We start from the raw sequence: 15,187 nt of genomic DNA, 5'->3' as shown, positions 1-15,187 counted from the left end.
TCAACCCCTAAATATATGGCGACCATCTCCAAAAAGAGTAGGCTTCTATTCTGACCCTCATCTTATCCCCATGCAAAATTTCGTAACGATCGGGCCATAAATGCGATCTGTATATGATATCCTGATATCCTAACTACTTAGTTTTGTTAGTTGTAGAAACATTACCAAATGTTTGATTCAAAATTAAAATATGCCAAAAATATGATAAAATTGAAAAAATATGAGAAAATTTTACAAAATCAATATTTTCATCTTTAGAGAGATATTTTTATGCGATTTTTTTAGACGTTTTTTCTTTCCTGCCAAGAGGCCATTCTGAATTAATGAGAACTGTCGAAATCAGTTCAGTCGTTCTCGACATATAAGAGATCTTTCAAGCATATCTTCTTTGATAGACATATATATCACACATATTTTGCTATATATCCGATTTGTTGGATGTTAACATCAATGTAAAGATCAGAAGTATCCTTGTCATGGCTTTGTGATTTCGCCGGGATTTAAAATATTCGCGGTTTATTGAAAAAATTTGAATTTTTTCAACACAAAATATATGGTCTATTTATTTTACCCGCTAAATATTATCCGATGACCACCCAAATTGGTAGGCTTCTTCCACGCCCTAAACTCTAGCTACATGCGAAATTCCGCGTCGATTGGTCAATAATTGCGACCTGCATAGCTACTGCAAAATCCGGCATTTTTTCAGTATTTGGTCCATTTCAACCCCTAAACATTTGGCGATCATCTCCAAAAGCAATAGGGTTCTATTCTGGTCCAAGCCACACCTACATTCTAAATTTCGTAAAGATCGGGCCATAATTGCGACCTGTAGAGTGATTACAAATTAACATGGACAGACGGACAGACGGACAGACGGACGGACGGACATACATAGCTAGATCGACTCAGCTCGGCGAGATAGGAAGATCCATATATACTTTCCTATATGGGAAACCAATATTTCGAGGTGTTACACATAGTGTAGGGTATAAAAAAAAAATTATAAATAAATAAATGAATCTCGTAACGAAATTGGTTAACTTCAATACGGTCGAACTCAAAATCACCTTAAATAACACTGAGCAACACAAAAACTAATATCAGAAGACTTAGTAACACCTGGAAATATATATTTTAGACCCCACAAAGAACAAATATTCTTGATTAGCATATATTTCTATGTCGATATCCGTCCGTCTGTGGAAATCACTCGAAATAAAGTGGGTTAATAAAATTTTACTCAGATATATAATGTCTGCAGGACTTTTGGTCTTGAAAAATGGGCCATATTGGATCACGTTTTGGTATATCCCCCATATAATGGTACCTCCCTATTTTCGGTATTTTGGTGATTTAAGCGACATTATTCACTGAAAATGTTTCAAATTTAGTATTTGATGTTCATAATGGATACTACAGCCTAAGACAGAAAATAGTCCGTGCAGGTCCAGGTCTTTGTATATCTCCCATATAACGGTACCTCCCGATATTCGGTATTTTAATGATTTTATCGACATTATTCTCCGAAATAGTTTCAAAATTGGTATTGGATGTTCGTAGTGGATACTACAGCTAATAACCGAGAATTGTCTGTGCAGGTCCATGTCTTCGTATAGCCCCCATATAACGGTACCTCCCGATATTTGGTATTTGTTTCAAATTTGGTATTTGAAGTTCGTAATCGATGCTACAGCCTATGACAGAAAATTGTCTATGCAGGTCCACGTTTTGGTATAGCCCCCATATACGTTTTGGTATAGTCCCCATATAATGGTGATTTTAGCTACATTATTCACCGATTTTTTTCAAGTTTCGCATTTAAATATTGTAATGGCTTATGACAAAAGTTACCTATGCCGGTCCACGTCGTCGGATAGACCCTAATATAACGTTTACTTTTGGTATTTTTTTTAGATTTTAACAGAATTTTTAACGGATTTTATTTTTTTGAATATTGCCAAATTCGTTCCAAATGGTGGAGGGTTTTCAAATTTCGGCCCGGCCGAACTTACAGCTTTTTTTGCTAGTTAAAGCTTACACCGCAAAGTGGGGTTTGGTTTTTATTTTTTTTAAATTCTCGGATTCAGATTCTTGGAAGGCTAACATTTTAGGTGTATCAGGAATATTAAAGATAAACATGTTAGTATTATTTTGATCAAAACTTTAAAGTAATATTTTGATCAAAAACTTTACTTTAAATTATTCCAGTCACCTAAGAGTCCTTCTTGATCTTGTTTGTCTCCAAAGTATGGTTAAAAACTCCCCTTAAACGGGATCATTGCAAGTCAAAATATTCTAATAAATTATTTGTGATAAAATTCTACTAATCCTGGAATACATCAAAAGCCTGAATATTACCCAAACACCAAGAATTCATACGCATTATAAACACATTTTAGGTTTAAAGCCATACTTCTTATAAGTTTATGCAAAACTTAGGGTAAAGGAAACATTAGAAGAAATGTGGCAAAAACCATTAAAATGCCGAATATCGGGAGGTACCATTATATGGGGGCTATACCAAATCGTGGACCTACTACAGTTATACCAAATCGCTGGAACTCATTATGACCAACAAATATCAATTTTTAGACAAATCCGTGAAAAAATGTGGAAAAAAATAAAATACCGTTATATGGGGCCTATACAATATCGTGGACCTATATGGATAATTATCTTCCAAGGGATAAAGTACTCGCAAGAACCTCCTTGTGTGGAATTTCAGACAATTCCGTCGAAAAATGTAACTAAAATCATCAAAATACCGAATATCGGGGGCTACCGTTATATGGGGGCTATACGATATCGTGGACCGATATAGCTCATCTTCGAACTTGACCTGCCTGCAGACAATAGAGAGATCTGTGCAAAATTATAGCTTCCTATCTCAATTCGTTTTGACTGTAGTGTGACGGACGGACGGACAGGACTAAATCGTCTTAGAATTTTACGCTGATCAAGAATATATATACTTTGTTGGATTTAAAATGATTATTTCGATGAGTTACAAACAAAATTACGAACTTAATATACCCTCCATACTATGTAAAGTAGTATCAGTCGGTTTTTCCGACAGATTTGAGTTATGATTATTCAAACTGTTGACCCTTTTTGGGGAGGTTCCGAAGCAATTGGCCAATTCGTATCTGACCTAAGACTTATATAAATATTACAACGTGCCAGATTTTGGCTTATTTGGACTACTTCATATACTTTATATGGGATATAAGCCAATATTTTGGAACATGTGGAAATATGCGTGAGGCACCAAATATAGCGGACCGAAGTATTCTATTTTCATATTTCATCTACTTCATCTACTGCAGATAAAAATATTGGTATGTGCCAAATTTGAAGAAAATCGAAAATTTATATGCACTTTTATGTGAAATCATAAATACCGATATATTACATATGCATACATTTACATTTCTGGTTAAGAGAAATATTTAGATAAAGCAAGAAAAAATAGAAATGGCCCGATCTCTACCACCTTTATAACAGATCTTGTGTTGATGGAAATATTGAGATGTATCAAGTCCGAGTAGGATCGGATGTTAATTTCGCGTTTTATGGGCTTTATAAATATTTAAAATGTTGTTTTGTGGGGGAGGTACCAGAAGAGTGGACCGATATTGCCCATCTTCGAACTCGATCTAAGTTTGATAATATTATTACTATGTACCAATTTCGGATCACATCGGATACTCCCTACGAGAGTTATCGTACGCCAGACGGACGACATCGTTAGATCGACTGCAAATGTCCTGAAACGGACATGGTCAAAAAAAGATCTAGGGTCAAAAACCGTTATTTCGATGAGGCACGTTTTGGCCGTATCAGTTAATATACACCCTCTCTAGCCATATGGCTAAGGGTATAAAAATTATGTGTATATATTTTACTGATTTAAGACATTTCCAATCTAAATAAAAATTGGGCTAATGCTTCACAATTTTCGGGAAATTGTCAAGAAAAATATAGTCTACATGAAAATTCAATGTAAGTCTCCGAAAAAAAGAAATATATATGTATCATAAGTAAATGTCACCAATTAAAAAAAAAAAACAAGTAAAAAAGCATATAAGTTCGGCCGGGCCGAGCTTTATACACCCTCCACCATTTAGTGAAGGTGAAGCGCTCAAATGAATTCGCTATATGGGGGCTATAAGTAGACATGTTCCTGCATAAGTAATTTGTGTCATAGGCTGTAGTAACGGTTCCTAACTCATATGAAACAATTCCGGTGAATAATGTCGCAAAAATCATGAAAATGCCGAATATCTGGGGGTGCCGTTATATGGGCTCTATACTAAAACATGGACTATTTAGACATTTCTCTTCTGAAGGGTAAAGTACACAAAGGAACCCCTTGTGTTGATTTTAAGACAATTCCATTGACAAATTTGGCTGTGATCATAAAAATACCGAGTATCGTATACCTATATATACAATTCTCTTCTAGGAGAAGAAGTACTCACAAATAACTCCATGTGTAGAATTTCAGACGATTCCATTGAAAAATGTGGCTAAAACTATCAAAATACCGAATATGAAGGGGTTTCCGTTATATGGAGCCTATACGATATCATTGACCGATATAGCTCATCTTCGAACTTGACTTGCCTGCAGACAAAAGACAAAAGACAAATTATTATTCCGATGAGTTACAAACACAATGACGAACTTAATATACCTATGCATCCTATGTATGTATGGTGGAGGTTACAAAAACTTTTTATTTTTGACACATTTATAACTTTTTTCCGAATTTGAATGTTTTCTTAAACTTTATTTATAGGTTAGGTTTGTGGAAACATCCAAGTGGATTAGATAGTGGATTTGATCAAGACCCAAAAAAGTTTCGGATGCTTAGACCAAACTTGTTTATGGCCTCTATATAGCCTTGACCAAATACGAACATTACATATAATGTTTTGAAAATATATAAATTGCGTTTGATTGATTCAAGAATCCTGGGTATTGTATAAAATAAAATTAGTGGCGTTTGCAGGTTAGTTATCAGAAGTAGGGGACCAACATATCCGGTCTTTATATATGAACATATTTAGAGAAAATCGGAAATTCATTTCACCTTCCCCCTGTGCCCGAATAAGAGTACTCGTATCTGCATATGCCATCGTCACTCTAGATCTGAAGTTGACATAATATTTGATGTACCAGAGAAAATCGCAAAAATTATTCGCATTCTAAAAATCGTATGATTATTCAAAAAACTTTGTCATTCCGTTTGTAACTCATCGAAATAATCATTTTAGAACCAACAAAGCATATATATTCTTGATCAGCGTAAAATTCTAAGACGATTTAGCCCTGTCCATCCGTCTGTCCGTCTGTTGTAATCACGCTACAGTCTAAACGAATTAAGATAGGAAGCTAAAATTTTGCACAGATCTCTCTTTTGTCTGCTTCCATCGTGGACCGATATAGCCCATCTTGTCGATGATGGGTTATATCGGTCCACGATATTGTATAGCCCCCATATAACGGTACCCCCCAATATTCGGTATGTTGATGATTTTACCCACATTTTTCAACGGAATTGTCTGAAAATAAAGTACACTTGTGGGTACTTTATCCCTTGGAAGAGAATTATCTATATAGGTCGACGATATCGTATAGCCCCCATATAACGGTACCCCCGATATTCGGTATTTTGATGATTTTAGCTATATTTTCCACTGGTATTGTCTTAAAATCCACACAAGGAGTCCCTTGTGAGCATTTTACCCCCTGAAAGAGAATTGTCTATATAGGTTAACGATATCGTATAGCCCCCATATAACGGTACCCCCGATATTCGGTATTTTGATGATTTTAGCTATATTTTCCAATGGTATTGTCTGAAAATCCACACAAGGAGTTCTTTGTGAGCACTTTAACCCCTGAAAGGGGTTCAGATAATGGAATTATCTGAAAATCCACACAAGGAGTTCCATGTGAGTACTTTACCCCCAGACATAGATCTGATTATATAGGTCCACAATATCGTATATTCACCCATATATCGGCACCTTCCGATATTAGGTATTTTAAAGATTTTAACAGAATTTTCAATGGATTTTATTTTTTTGAAAATTTTTTAATTCTTTAAAAATGGTGGAGGGTGTTCAAAGTTCGGCCCGGCCGAAGTTACTGCTTTTTTACATGTTATTTTTCCAGTAGGCAGGTTAAGTTCGTAAATGGGCCATGTAGGTCCATGTATTCATATTGCCCACATATTACGGTACCCCTGGCGACATTATTCACCGGAATTGTTTCAAATTTGCCCCCATATAACGGTATCTCCCGAAATTCGGCATTTTAATGATTTTATGGACATTTTTCACCAGAATTGTTTCAAATTTGGTATTTGAAGTTCGTAATAGACACTACAGTTTAAGACGGAATATGAGCCATGTAGGTCCACGACTTCGTATAGCCCCCATATAACGGTATATTCGGTATTTTGATTATTTTAGCGACATTATTTACCGGAATTGTTTCACATTTGGTATTTAAAGTTCGTAATGGATACTTCAGCCTAAGACAGAAAATGAGCCATGTATGTCCACGACTTCGTACAGCCTCATCTAACGGTACCACCCTATATTCGGTATTTTGATTATTTTAGCGACGTTATTTACCGGAATTGTTTCACATTTGCTATTTAAAGTTCGTAATGGATACTTTAGCCTAAGACAGAAAATGAGCCATGTAGGTCCACGTCTTCGTATAACTCTCATATAACGGTACCTCCCAATATTCGGTATTTTGATGGTTTTGGCGTCATTATTCACCGGAATTGTTTCAAATTACGTATTTACAGTTCGTAATGGATACTACAGCCTATGACAGAATATTGTTTATGCAGCTCCAGGTCTTCGTATAAGCCCCATATATCAGTACCTCCCTATATTCGGTATTTTAACGAGTTTACCGAGATGTCGAAATTGTTTGAGATGTCGTATTTGAAGTTCGTAATGAATGCTACAGCCTATGACAGAAAATTGTCTATGCTGGTCCAGGTCTTCGCACAGCTCCGATATAACAGTACCTCCTTATATACGATATTTTGATGATTTTAGCTACATTATTCCCCGTTGACTTTAAGTTTCGAATTTGAATATGGTAATGCTTATGACAAAAAATGACTATGTATGTCCACGACGTATAGATATAATGCTATATTCGGTATTTTTAAAATTTTAACAGAATTTTTTAAGGATTTTAAATTTCCAAATTCATTCCAAATGGTGGAGGGTATTTAAAGTTTGGCCCGGCCAAACTTGCTGCTTTTTAACTTGTTAAGATTTGAACATAATTTTTAACAGATTTTATTATTTTGAAAATTGCCAAATTCGTTCAAATGATGAATGGTATTTAAAGTTCGTCCCGGCCGAACTTACAGCCCTTTTTCTTGTTTTATATTATAATGTAGCTAAATCGTATGAAATGTCTTGAAATTTTAGATAATCCAAAACTTGTCAATATCAAAAACGCCATTAATAATATTAAAGTTGTTTTCAAATTTCAAAGGTCTTTTTCAAACATAGCGAACGATTAGGCGGGGATTATCTATGAGTGCAAAATGTCAAAACATTTGACTTCAGAATGCCAAACCCTTGTGGGGGTTTGGCAAACGCTTGTCTAGTATTCACGCTCCAAGTTGGAATTTGATACCTTCACTAACAATTCGGTCCGTTTCGAAAACAATGAATTCACTGTTGATTTTTGATACGAAATTTAAGAATGCACATTCGGTCGCCATGCCCCATTTATAAATATAATTTGTGGATGGCAGTTTCCTGATAACGAAGCGGTCTATTTTGTGTCAAAACATAATTGGTTTATGCGACTTGATGGAACTATATACGAGTACATAAAAGGCTTTTCTAAAATATATTAAAAACAAATAGAAGCCATAAACAAACACTGGCTTGTGTGAGTGCTCTAAATAATTACCCTGTGGGAGAAAACTTTCCACATATGAATATAATATTCATTCTTTTTTTCTAGGGAATCTTAAAGTCAACCTTTGTGAGCCTCAGATGCATTTCACAATCTTTTCTGATAACAAAATCCCCAAGCATCGGAAATTTATTTTGAAATACAAAGTGCCAGTATTTTGCAGATTATTGAAGAGAAGCAATCTATAAACCATTGCAAATTAAATATGGCCTGCTCAAGTCACAGAAATCTGAGTTTATTGGTGGGATGGCTTAATGTCATACTGCCTGTCTTGTCAACAATTGCAATATTGGTGTCTTGGTTGATATACGATACACCAGAAACGAAGGGTATGAATAAAGAGAATAACTATGTGATAAGCCGATGAATTTTGTTGTTTTTTTTTTAAGGTGACTCCCAAAGATATGCTGCATTGTTGCTGGCATTAATTTTCACCTACTTGATATTGTGGTTCATATTGTCGGTACTGCTGACTAAAGGCATTTATGAGGTAAGTTGTAAAATGGGCAATGTTTTCTTCTTGGTTATAATTTGGTTAGTGCGAATAACAATAATTTAAAAGATACAATTTTCGACAGTTGGTGAAGTATAGGTCGGGTTTACCAAATATGTACAAACAGCCATTGGCTGTAAATATTTAATTGGTGCTAATTATAATATATTTGTTGAAGGTTTGAATTGCCATTTAAATCCTATTGCCAAAAATACATACATGTATCAATATTTTCTTAACACAAACCTAACTTGGGGATTATTTTATAATTCTGGATGAATTATTCTGCCTAATTGTTTCATTTCGTTTATATCATTTTATGTGACCAAAATGTTCCTCATCGAAATAACTGATTCACACCTCATATCTTTCGATTCAAATTCTGTTATAGTTATTTGGAGTCGATCTAGCCATGTTCGGCAGTCTGTCTGACCGACTGATGCACACCATAACTCTCGAAGGAACTATAGTAGAGTACAACTTTACCTGTCGTAATATTTATACCCTACACCACAAGGTGGTCAGGGTATTATGTATTTGTGCATTTGTGCATTTGTTTGTAACAAGCAAAAGGAAACGAGACCCATAGTTCCTTTTGATGATGTGCATAGAATCACATTTTGAGTCGATTTATGCATGTCCGTCCGTCTGTCTGTCTGTCCGTCTGTCCATGTATTTTTGTAAACAAAGTACAGTTTGCATTTATTGTCCTGTCCAGATGAAATTTTGCACAAATCATTTGTTTCGCCCAAGGACGAACCCTATTGAAATTGGAGATAATCGGTCAAAATTTAAATATTGCTCCCATATATATCTTCGTCCAATTTGCCATTTATTGTGCACCAAACGTGTAATATCAGTCCGAATAGTATGGAATTTTGCATATACAACCAAATTAGAAAATAAATAAATTGATCAAAATCGGTTCAGATATAGCTATAGCTCCCATATTTATTGTTCATCCGATTTGTTATTTTTGTAACAAAAATATCAAATACAGCTCAGAAATACATTTGCTAAATTTTGTTGAGATCGGTTCCGATTTGGATATAGCTCCCATATATTTTTTATCCGATTTCAAATTAATTGTTCATAAAAACTTGGTTATGTGGAGCTCTACTAAATTAGCAAAGTGGTGTGGGGTATCATAAAGTCGACCCGCCCAACTTTAAGACTTTCTTTACCCGTACTTTGTTTACAAAAATACATGGACAAACTGACAGACGGACGGACGGAAATGCATAAATCGACTCAGAATGTGATTCTATGCAGATCATCAAAAGGAACTATGGGTCTATTTAGTTTCCTTTTGCCTGTTACAAACAAAAGAACAAAGACATAATACCCTGACCACCTTGTGGTGTAGGGTATAAAAAAGCAACGGCTATAGTCGTGGGGCAACGGCTATAGTCGTGGGGCAAGAGCTATAGTATGTTTGAAGCCCCCGTATGATCAAATCCTTTTTGCAAGATTTCGCTTCTGAAATTATGTCCTAGAGCATTTTCCAGATATTACCCTTAGCTTTTTGGCCAGGGTTATTTGCCCAATATTTACACACTCCGCCGTGTTGTTAGTTGTTGTGGTCCATTCTACAGCTGAGTATAATCTAATGGTCATCAAAAATGCTAGACTTCTTTGCTGTCCTTAACTCTCTTCTCAGGCAAAATACCGTGTCGATTGGTTTCAATTGTGTGATCTGGAACATTTTTCTGTTTTTGGTTTGTTCGAACCCCTAAATATTTTGCGATCATCTCCAAATGCAAGAGGTCCCTCTGTATCTTCAAATTTAGACTCATCTATATGATTTGCTTGTCTACGATATTTGGTAATATTCGTAAATAAAATCAGCATAAACAAGTTAAAAAGCAGTAAGTTCGGCCGGGCCGAACTTTTAATTCCCTCCACCATTTGCAACGAATTCGGAAATTTTCAAAAAATAAAATCCTTAAAAAATTCTGTTAAAATTTTAAAAATACCGAATATAGCCGTTATTTTGGGGTCTATACGATGTGGACATACATAGGCATTGTTTGTCATAAGCCATTACCATATTCAAATTCGAAACTTGAAATAAACGGTGAATAATGTAGCTAAAATCATCAAAATACCGAATATAGGGAGGACCGTTATATGGGGGCTATACGAAGACCTGAACCCGCACAGACAATTTTCTGTCACAGACTGTAGTTCCCATAACGAACTTCAAATACCAATTTTAAAACAATTCCGGGGAATAATGTCGCTAAAATCATCAAAATACCGAATATAGGGAGGTACCGTTATATGGGGGCTATATAAAGACGTGGACCTGCACAGACAATTTTCTGTCTTAGGGTGTAGTATCCATTTTGAACTTCAAATACCAAATTTGAAACAATTCCCGTGAATAATGTCGCTAAAATCATCAAAATACCGAATATCGGGAGGTACCGTTATATGGGGGCTATATGAAAACGTGGACCTACATGGCCCATTTACGAACTCTAACTTTATGTGGATTTCGTGTCCTTTTCTTTCTATTTGCGACCTTTATAACTGCTGCAAATTGTATTGAAATTTGTCAAAATCGGTCCAGCCATTCTTGAGATATAAGCATTTCAGCTAACATCCCTTTGCTTTGCATGTATACACATTGTATATATTTCGCTATATATATCCGATATATTTACTGTCGGCATCTACGTAACGGTCAGAATTGACGTTTTCGCCTATTTGTGATTTCGCCGGGATTAAAAACATTCGCGGTTTAATGGAAAATTTTACCCACTAAATATTACCCGATAACCCGATGACCATCCCAATTAGAAGGACTCTGTCCAACCGTAAGCACTAGCCCCATGCAAACTTCCGCGTCGGTTGGTCTATAGTTGCGAACTGTAGAGCAACTACAAAATCAGGAAGAGTTGTTGGTCCATTTCTACACCTAAATATTATGCGATCATCTCGAAAAGCAATTGACTTCTATTCTGACCATAACCCCACCTTCATGTAAATTTTAGTGAGGATCGTGCCTTAATTGCGACCTGTAGCGTGATTACAAATTAACATGGACATACCGACAGACAGGCGGACGGACGGATATACATAGCTAGATCGACTCAGCTCGGCTAGATAGGAAGATACATATATACTTTCCTATGTGGGAAACCAATATTTCAAAGTGCTACATAATTTTTGGCCCAATCAAACTTATAATACCCCCAACACATAGTGTTGTAGGGTATAGTTAGAATCCCGAATATATTTTGCCACATCGATGTATTGTCACAACCATCCTGCTTAACTTTTAACAGACGGACGATATATCTATGTGTGTCCATAGATACCTCAATTCAGCTTGTCGAGATATGATGATCGGTATATCGCTTGGCGGGTCTGGGACCTCTTCTGTCCATCGATGCACATGCACTTTGGATCAACTTTTAATTCACACATTCAATTGTACCATTTTAATATATTTAGTATATCTTCTGAATTTTTAGAAACGCCACAAACTAATGATTCCATGGGTTTATTTAACCGGTTTCATCATCTTTGCATTGACATTTTTACTGGTCTATGATATTATCGCAGATGTGATATTGGGTTATTCCTTCATTATATTGCTGTTAAAGTTCATCGGAAACTGTTTGACATTAGGTGAGTTGAAAATAATGCAATTTTATAAAAAAAAAATATTTTAATAAATTAAAAAAATATACAAAATTTACTTCTTTCAGGCACTATAGTTTTTGTTTCATATCCAGTCTTTATGTACTATATGAAAATTCGATATAATTGGGATGATCCGGAACTAAAATAACAACATCAACCTTTACTTCAGTTCATATCGACTTATTAATTTGTATAATTATTTTTTTATTTATTTGGTATTAAGCAATAAATATTTTAACAATAACAAAGTGATTGGAAATGATATATTTTCATTGTTTATATTAAATGTGCTGTGCAGTGACATCGCTAATTGAAAAAAATATCAGAACTTGAACTTTTGATCAGCTGAACTTTTGAACTTTTGATCAGCTTCTTTTACTGGATGTTTAAAAACATTTAATCAACACTTTGTTTACTTCTTTTATGAAATGGAATAACATTTTAAAAAGCTACAGAATAATACTCTAAGAAGATTTTGAATGTGGTTATTGCAAATAAAGGGTGGGCGCCATTTTATTATTCTAAGGAAAAAAAATAATTTTTTAGATATAAGATCGAACGTTTATTTCACAACAAAGATAAAAGTATTCTGTTGGAAAACGGATACAAAAGCCAAACATACTCCTTGTACCCCCTCCAAAAATACAAAGTTTGAGACAACAAGTAAAAAAAAAACATTAAGTTCGGCCGGGCCGAAAAACATATAGAAGTATCTAAATTCAACCATGTTCCACTTTAAACTACAAATACCAGTTAGAACGTTTGGTCAATTCAGTTAAATTTTTCAAAAAAAAAAAAAAAAAAAACATAACAAGTAAAAAATCTGTAAGTTCGGCCGGGCGAACTTTGAATACCCTCCACCATTTCGAACGAATTTGGCAATTCTCAAATGCGAAACTTAAAAGAAATCGGTGAATAATGTAGCTAAAATCATCAAGATACCGAATATCGGGAGGTACCGTTATATGGGGGCTATACGAAGACGTCGACCTGCACAGACAATTTTCAGTCATAGGCTGTAGCATGCATTACGAATATCAAATACCAGATTTGAAACCATTCCGGTAAATAATGTCGCAAAAATGAACAAAGTACCGAATATCGGGAGGTACCGTTATATGGGGGCTATACGAAGACGTGGACCTGCACAGACAATTTTCAGTCATAGGCTGTAGCATGCATTTCGAACTTCAAATATTAAATTTGAAACAATACCAGTGAATAATGTCGCTAAAATCATCAAAATACCGAATATCGGGAGGTTCTGTTATATGAGGACTATACCAAAACTTGGACCTACATGGCCCATTTTCAATACCAAAAGTTCTGCAGACATAATATACATTTGAGTAAAATTTTATTAATCGTTCGGAAGCTAGAGTGATTTTCACAGATGGACAGACGGACGGACATCGCTAAATCGACATAGAATTTTATGCTGATTAAGAATATATATACCTTGTGGGGTCTAAAATGTATAATTCGAGGAGTTTCAAACTGAATGACAAACTTAATATACTCTCCATACTATGGTGAAGGGTATAAAAAGAAACATAAAGTGATTGAGTCCCCCGTAACTGGGGGTAGTTTGACAAAAATCATCAAAATACTGAATATCGGGAGGTACCATTATGTGGGGGCTATACAAAAACGTTGTCCTATACACACAATGTTTCGCCACCGGAGCTAGAATCCATTGTGACTTACAAATACCAATTTTCAGACAAATCCGTAGAAAAATGTGTCAAAATTCATGAAAATATCCAATATAGGAAGGTACCGTTATATGGCGGCTATACGAAAATATGGACCTATACATACAATGTTCCGTCATCCGAACTAGAACCCATTATGACCTACATATACCAATTTTTAGACAAATCCTTGGAAAATGTGGCGAAAATCATAAAAAATACCGAATATCGTGAGGTACCGTTATATGGCGGCTATACCAAAACGTGGAACGATATATACCTCATTTTCAATACCAACCATCCTAGACACAATACAAATTGTTCTGCCAAATTTTGACGCTCTACGTGATTGCAACAGACAGACGGATGGAATTTTATGGTGTCGTGAATATATATATTTTTATGGGGTATACGTTGAATATTTAGGGATGTCAAAGTTAATATACCTCCTATTCAAGGTGTAGGGTATAAAAATATACCAACTCAGCAAAAATTCTCAATTTGAAGTAATGATTTAGTAACTACTTTTTACTTATCAAACGGATAAGGAAAATTATATATTATATTTTGGAATGTTATTAAAATAGTTCAAAGCTACCAAGTGGTCGTTTCTTCGTCCGCTAAAAGTCCACTTTAAAATTTTGGATTTGTTCCAACAGTTCGTGTTCGGATTTTTTGTACCCAAAATGCATAATATGTTCAGTTTGATGAAATGTATTAATCAAACCTTCAAGCATCGTATTTTTATTTATTTTTTAAGTTTTTCCTTATTCTTTTTATGTTTGCCGAGGAGAAGTAACACCATTGCACAATGGACCCACATCCAATTTTTCTGTTCAAAACAATTTCAATGTCTCCTTATGTTCATCCAAAGAAACCAACAGTGACCTCAATATAAAATTTCAGCTCTATCCCTTCACCCAATCTCAAATTAGGAATATTTAATACTCATATCAAAAACAATCTACATCTCTCCATCTTAGACACCAACAGGGAAATTAGTACCATTCAGAACTTTTCGAATAATTATGGTATGAATTTGCAAAACCACCACCAGATACCAATAGAGACCTCAATATCAAATTTCGGGACTCCAGCTCTTTAATTTCCCCCATTACCAATATTAGTACCATTTAGTACAATTATAGTACGCATATCCCAAAACCAGTTTCTTTTGTCAACCACAGACACCAACAGTGACATTCATAGTGACATTCAGGATTCCACATCTATCCCTTCACACAATATCAGATTTAGTACCATTTAGTACTTATCGTGCAATTATAGTACATATTTCCAAAAACCATGTCCATATCTCAACATCAGATACTAAAAGAGAACTCAATATCAAGTTTCGGGATTCCAGCTCTAT

General features: G+C 35.0%; 1 protein-coding gene across 1 annotated transcript; it reads left to right on the top strand.

Annotated features, from left to right (window-relative positions):
* The first annotated feature begins 7,791 nt into the window (after window positions 1-7,791).
* On the top strand, window positions 7,792-12,385 carry LOC101891694 (uncharacterized). Its single transcript, XM_005178343.4, has 5 exons — window positions 7,792-7,947; window positions 8,023-8,303; window positions 8,364-8,464; window positions 11,950-12,106; window positions 12,187-12,385. The coding sequence occupies exons 2-5, from the start codon at window positions 8,180-8,182 to the stop codon at window positions 12,267-12,269; spliced, it is 465 nt and encodes a 154-aa protein (XP_005178400.1). The 5' UTR covers window positions 7,792-7,947; window positions 8,023-8,179; the 3' UTR covers window positions 12,270-12,385.
* Window positions 12,386-15,187: the final 2,802 nt, after the last annotated feature.

This window comes from Musca domestica, unplaced genomic scaffold (assembly GCF_030504385.1).
Source record: "Musca domestica strain aabys unplaced genomic scaffold, Musca_domestica.polishedcontigs.V.1.1 10, whole genome shotgun sequence".
Lineage (NCBI taxonomy): Eukaryota > Metazoa > Arthropoda > Insecta > Diptera > Muscidae > Musca > Musca domestica.
The sequence above is the reverse complement of the archived record's forward strand: the minus strand, read 5'-3'. Positions and strand labels throughout refer to the sequence as shown.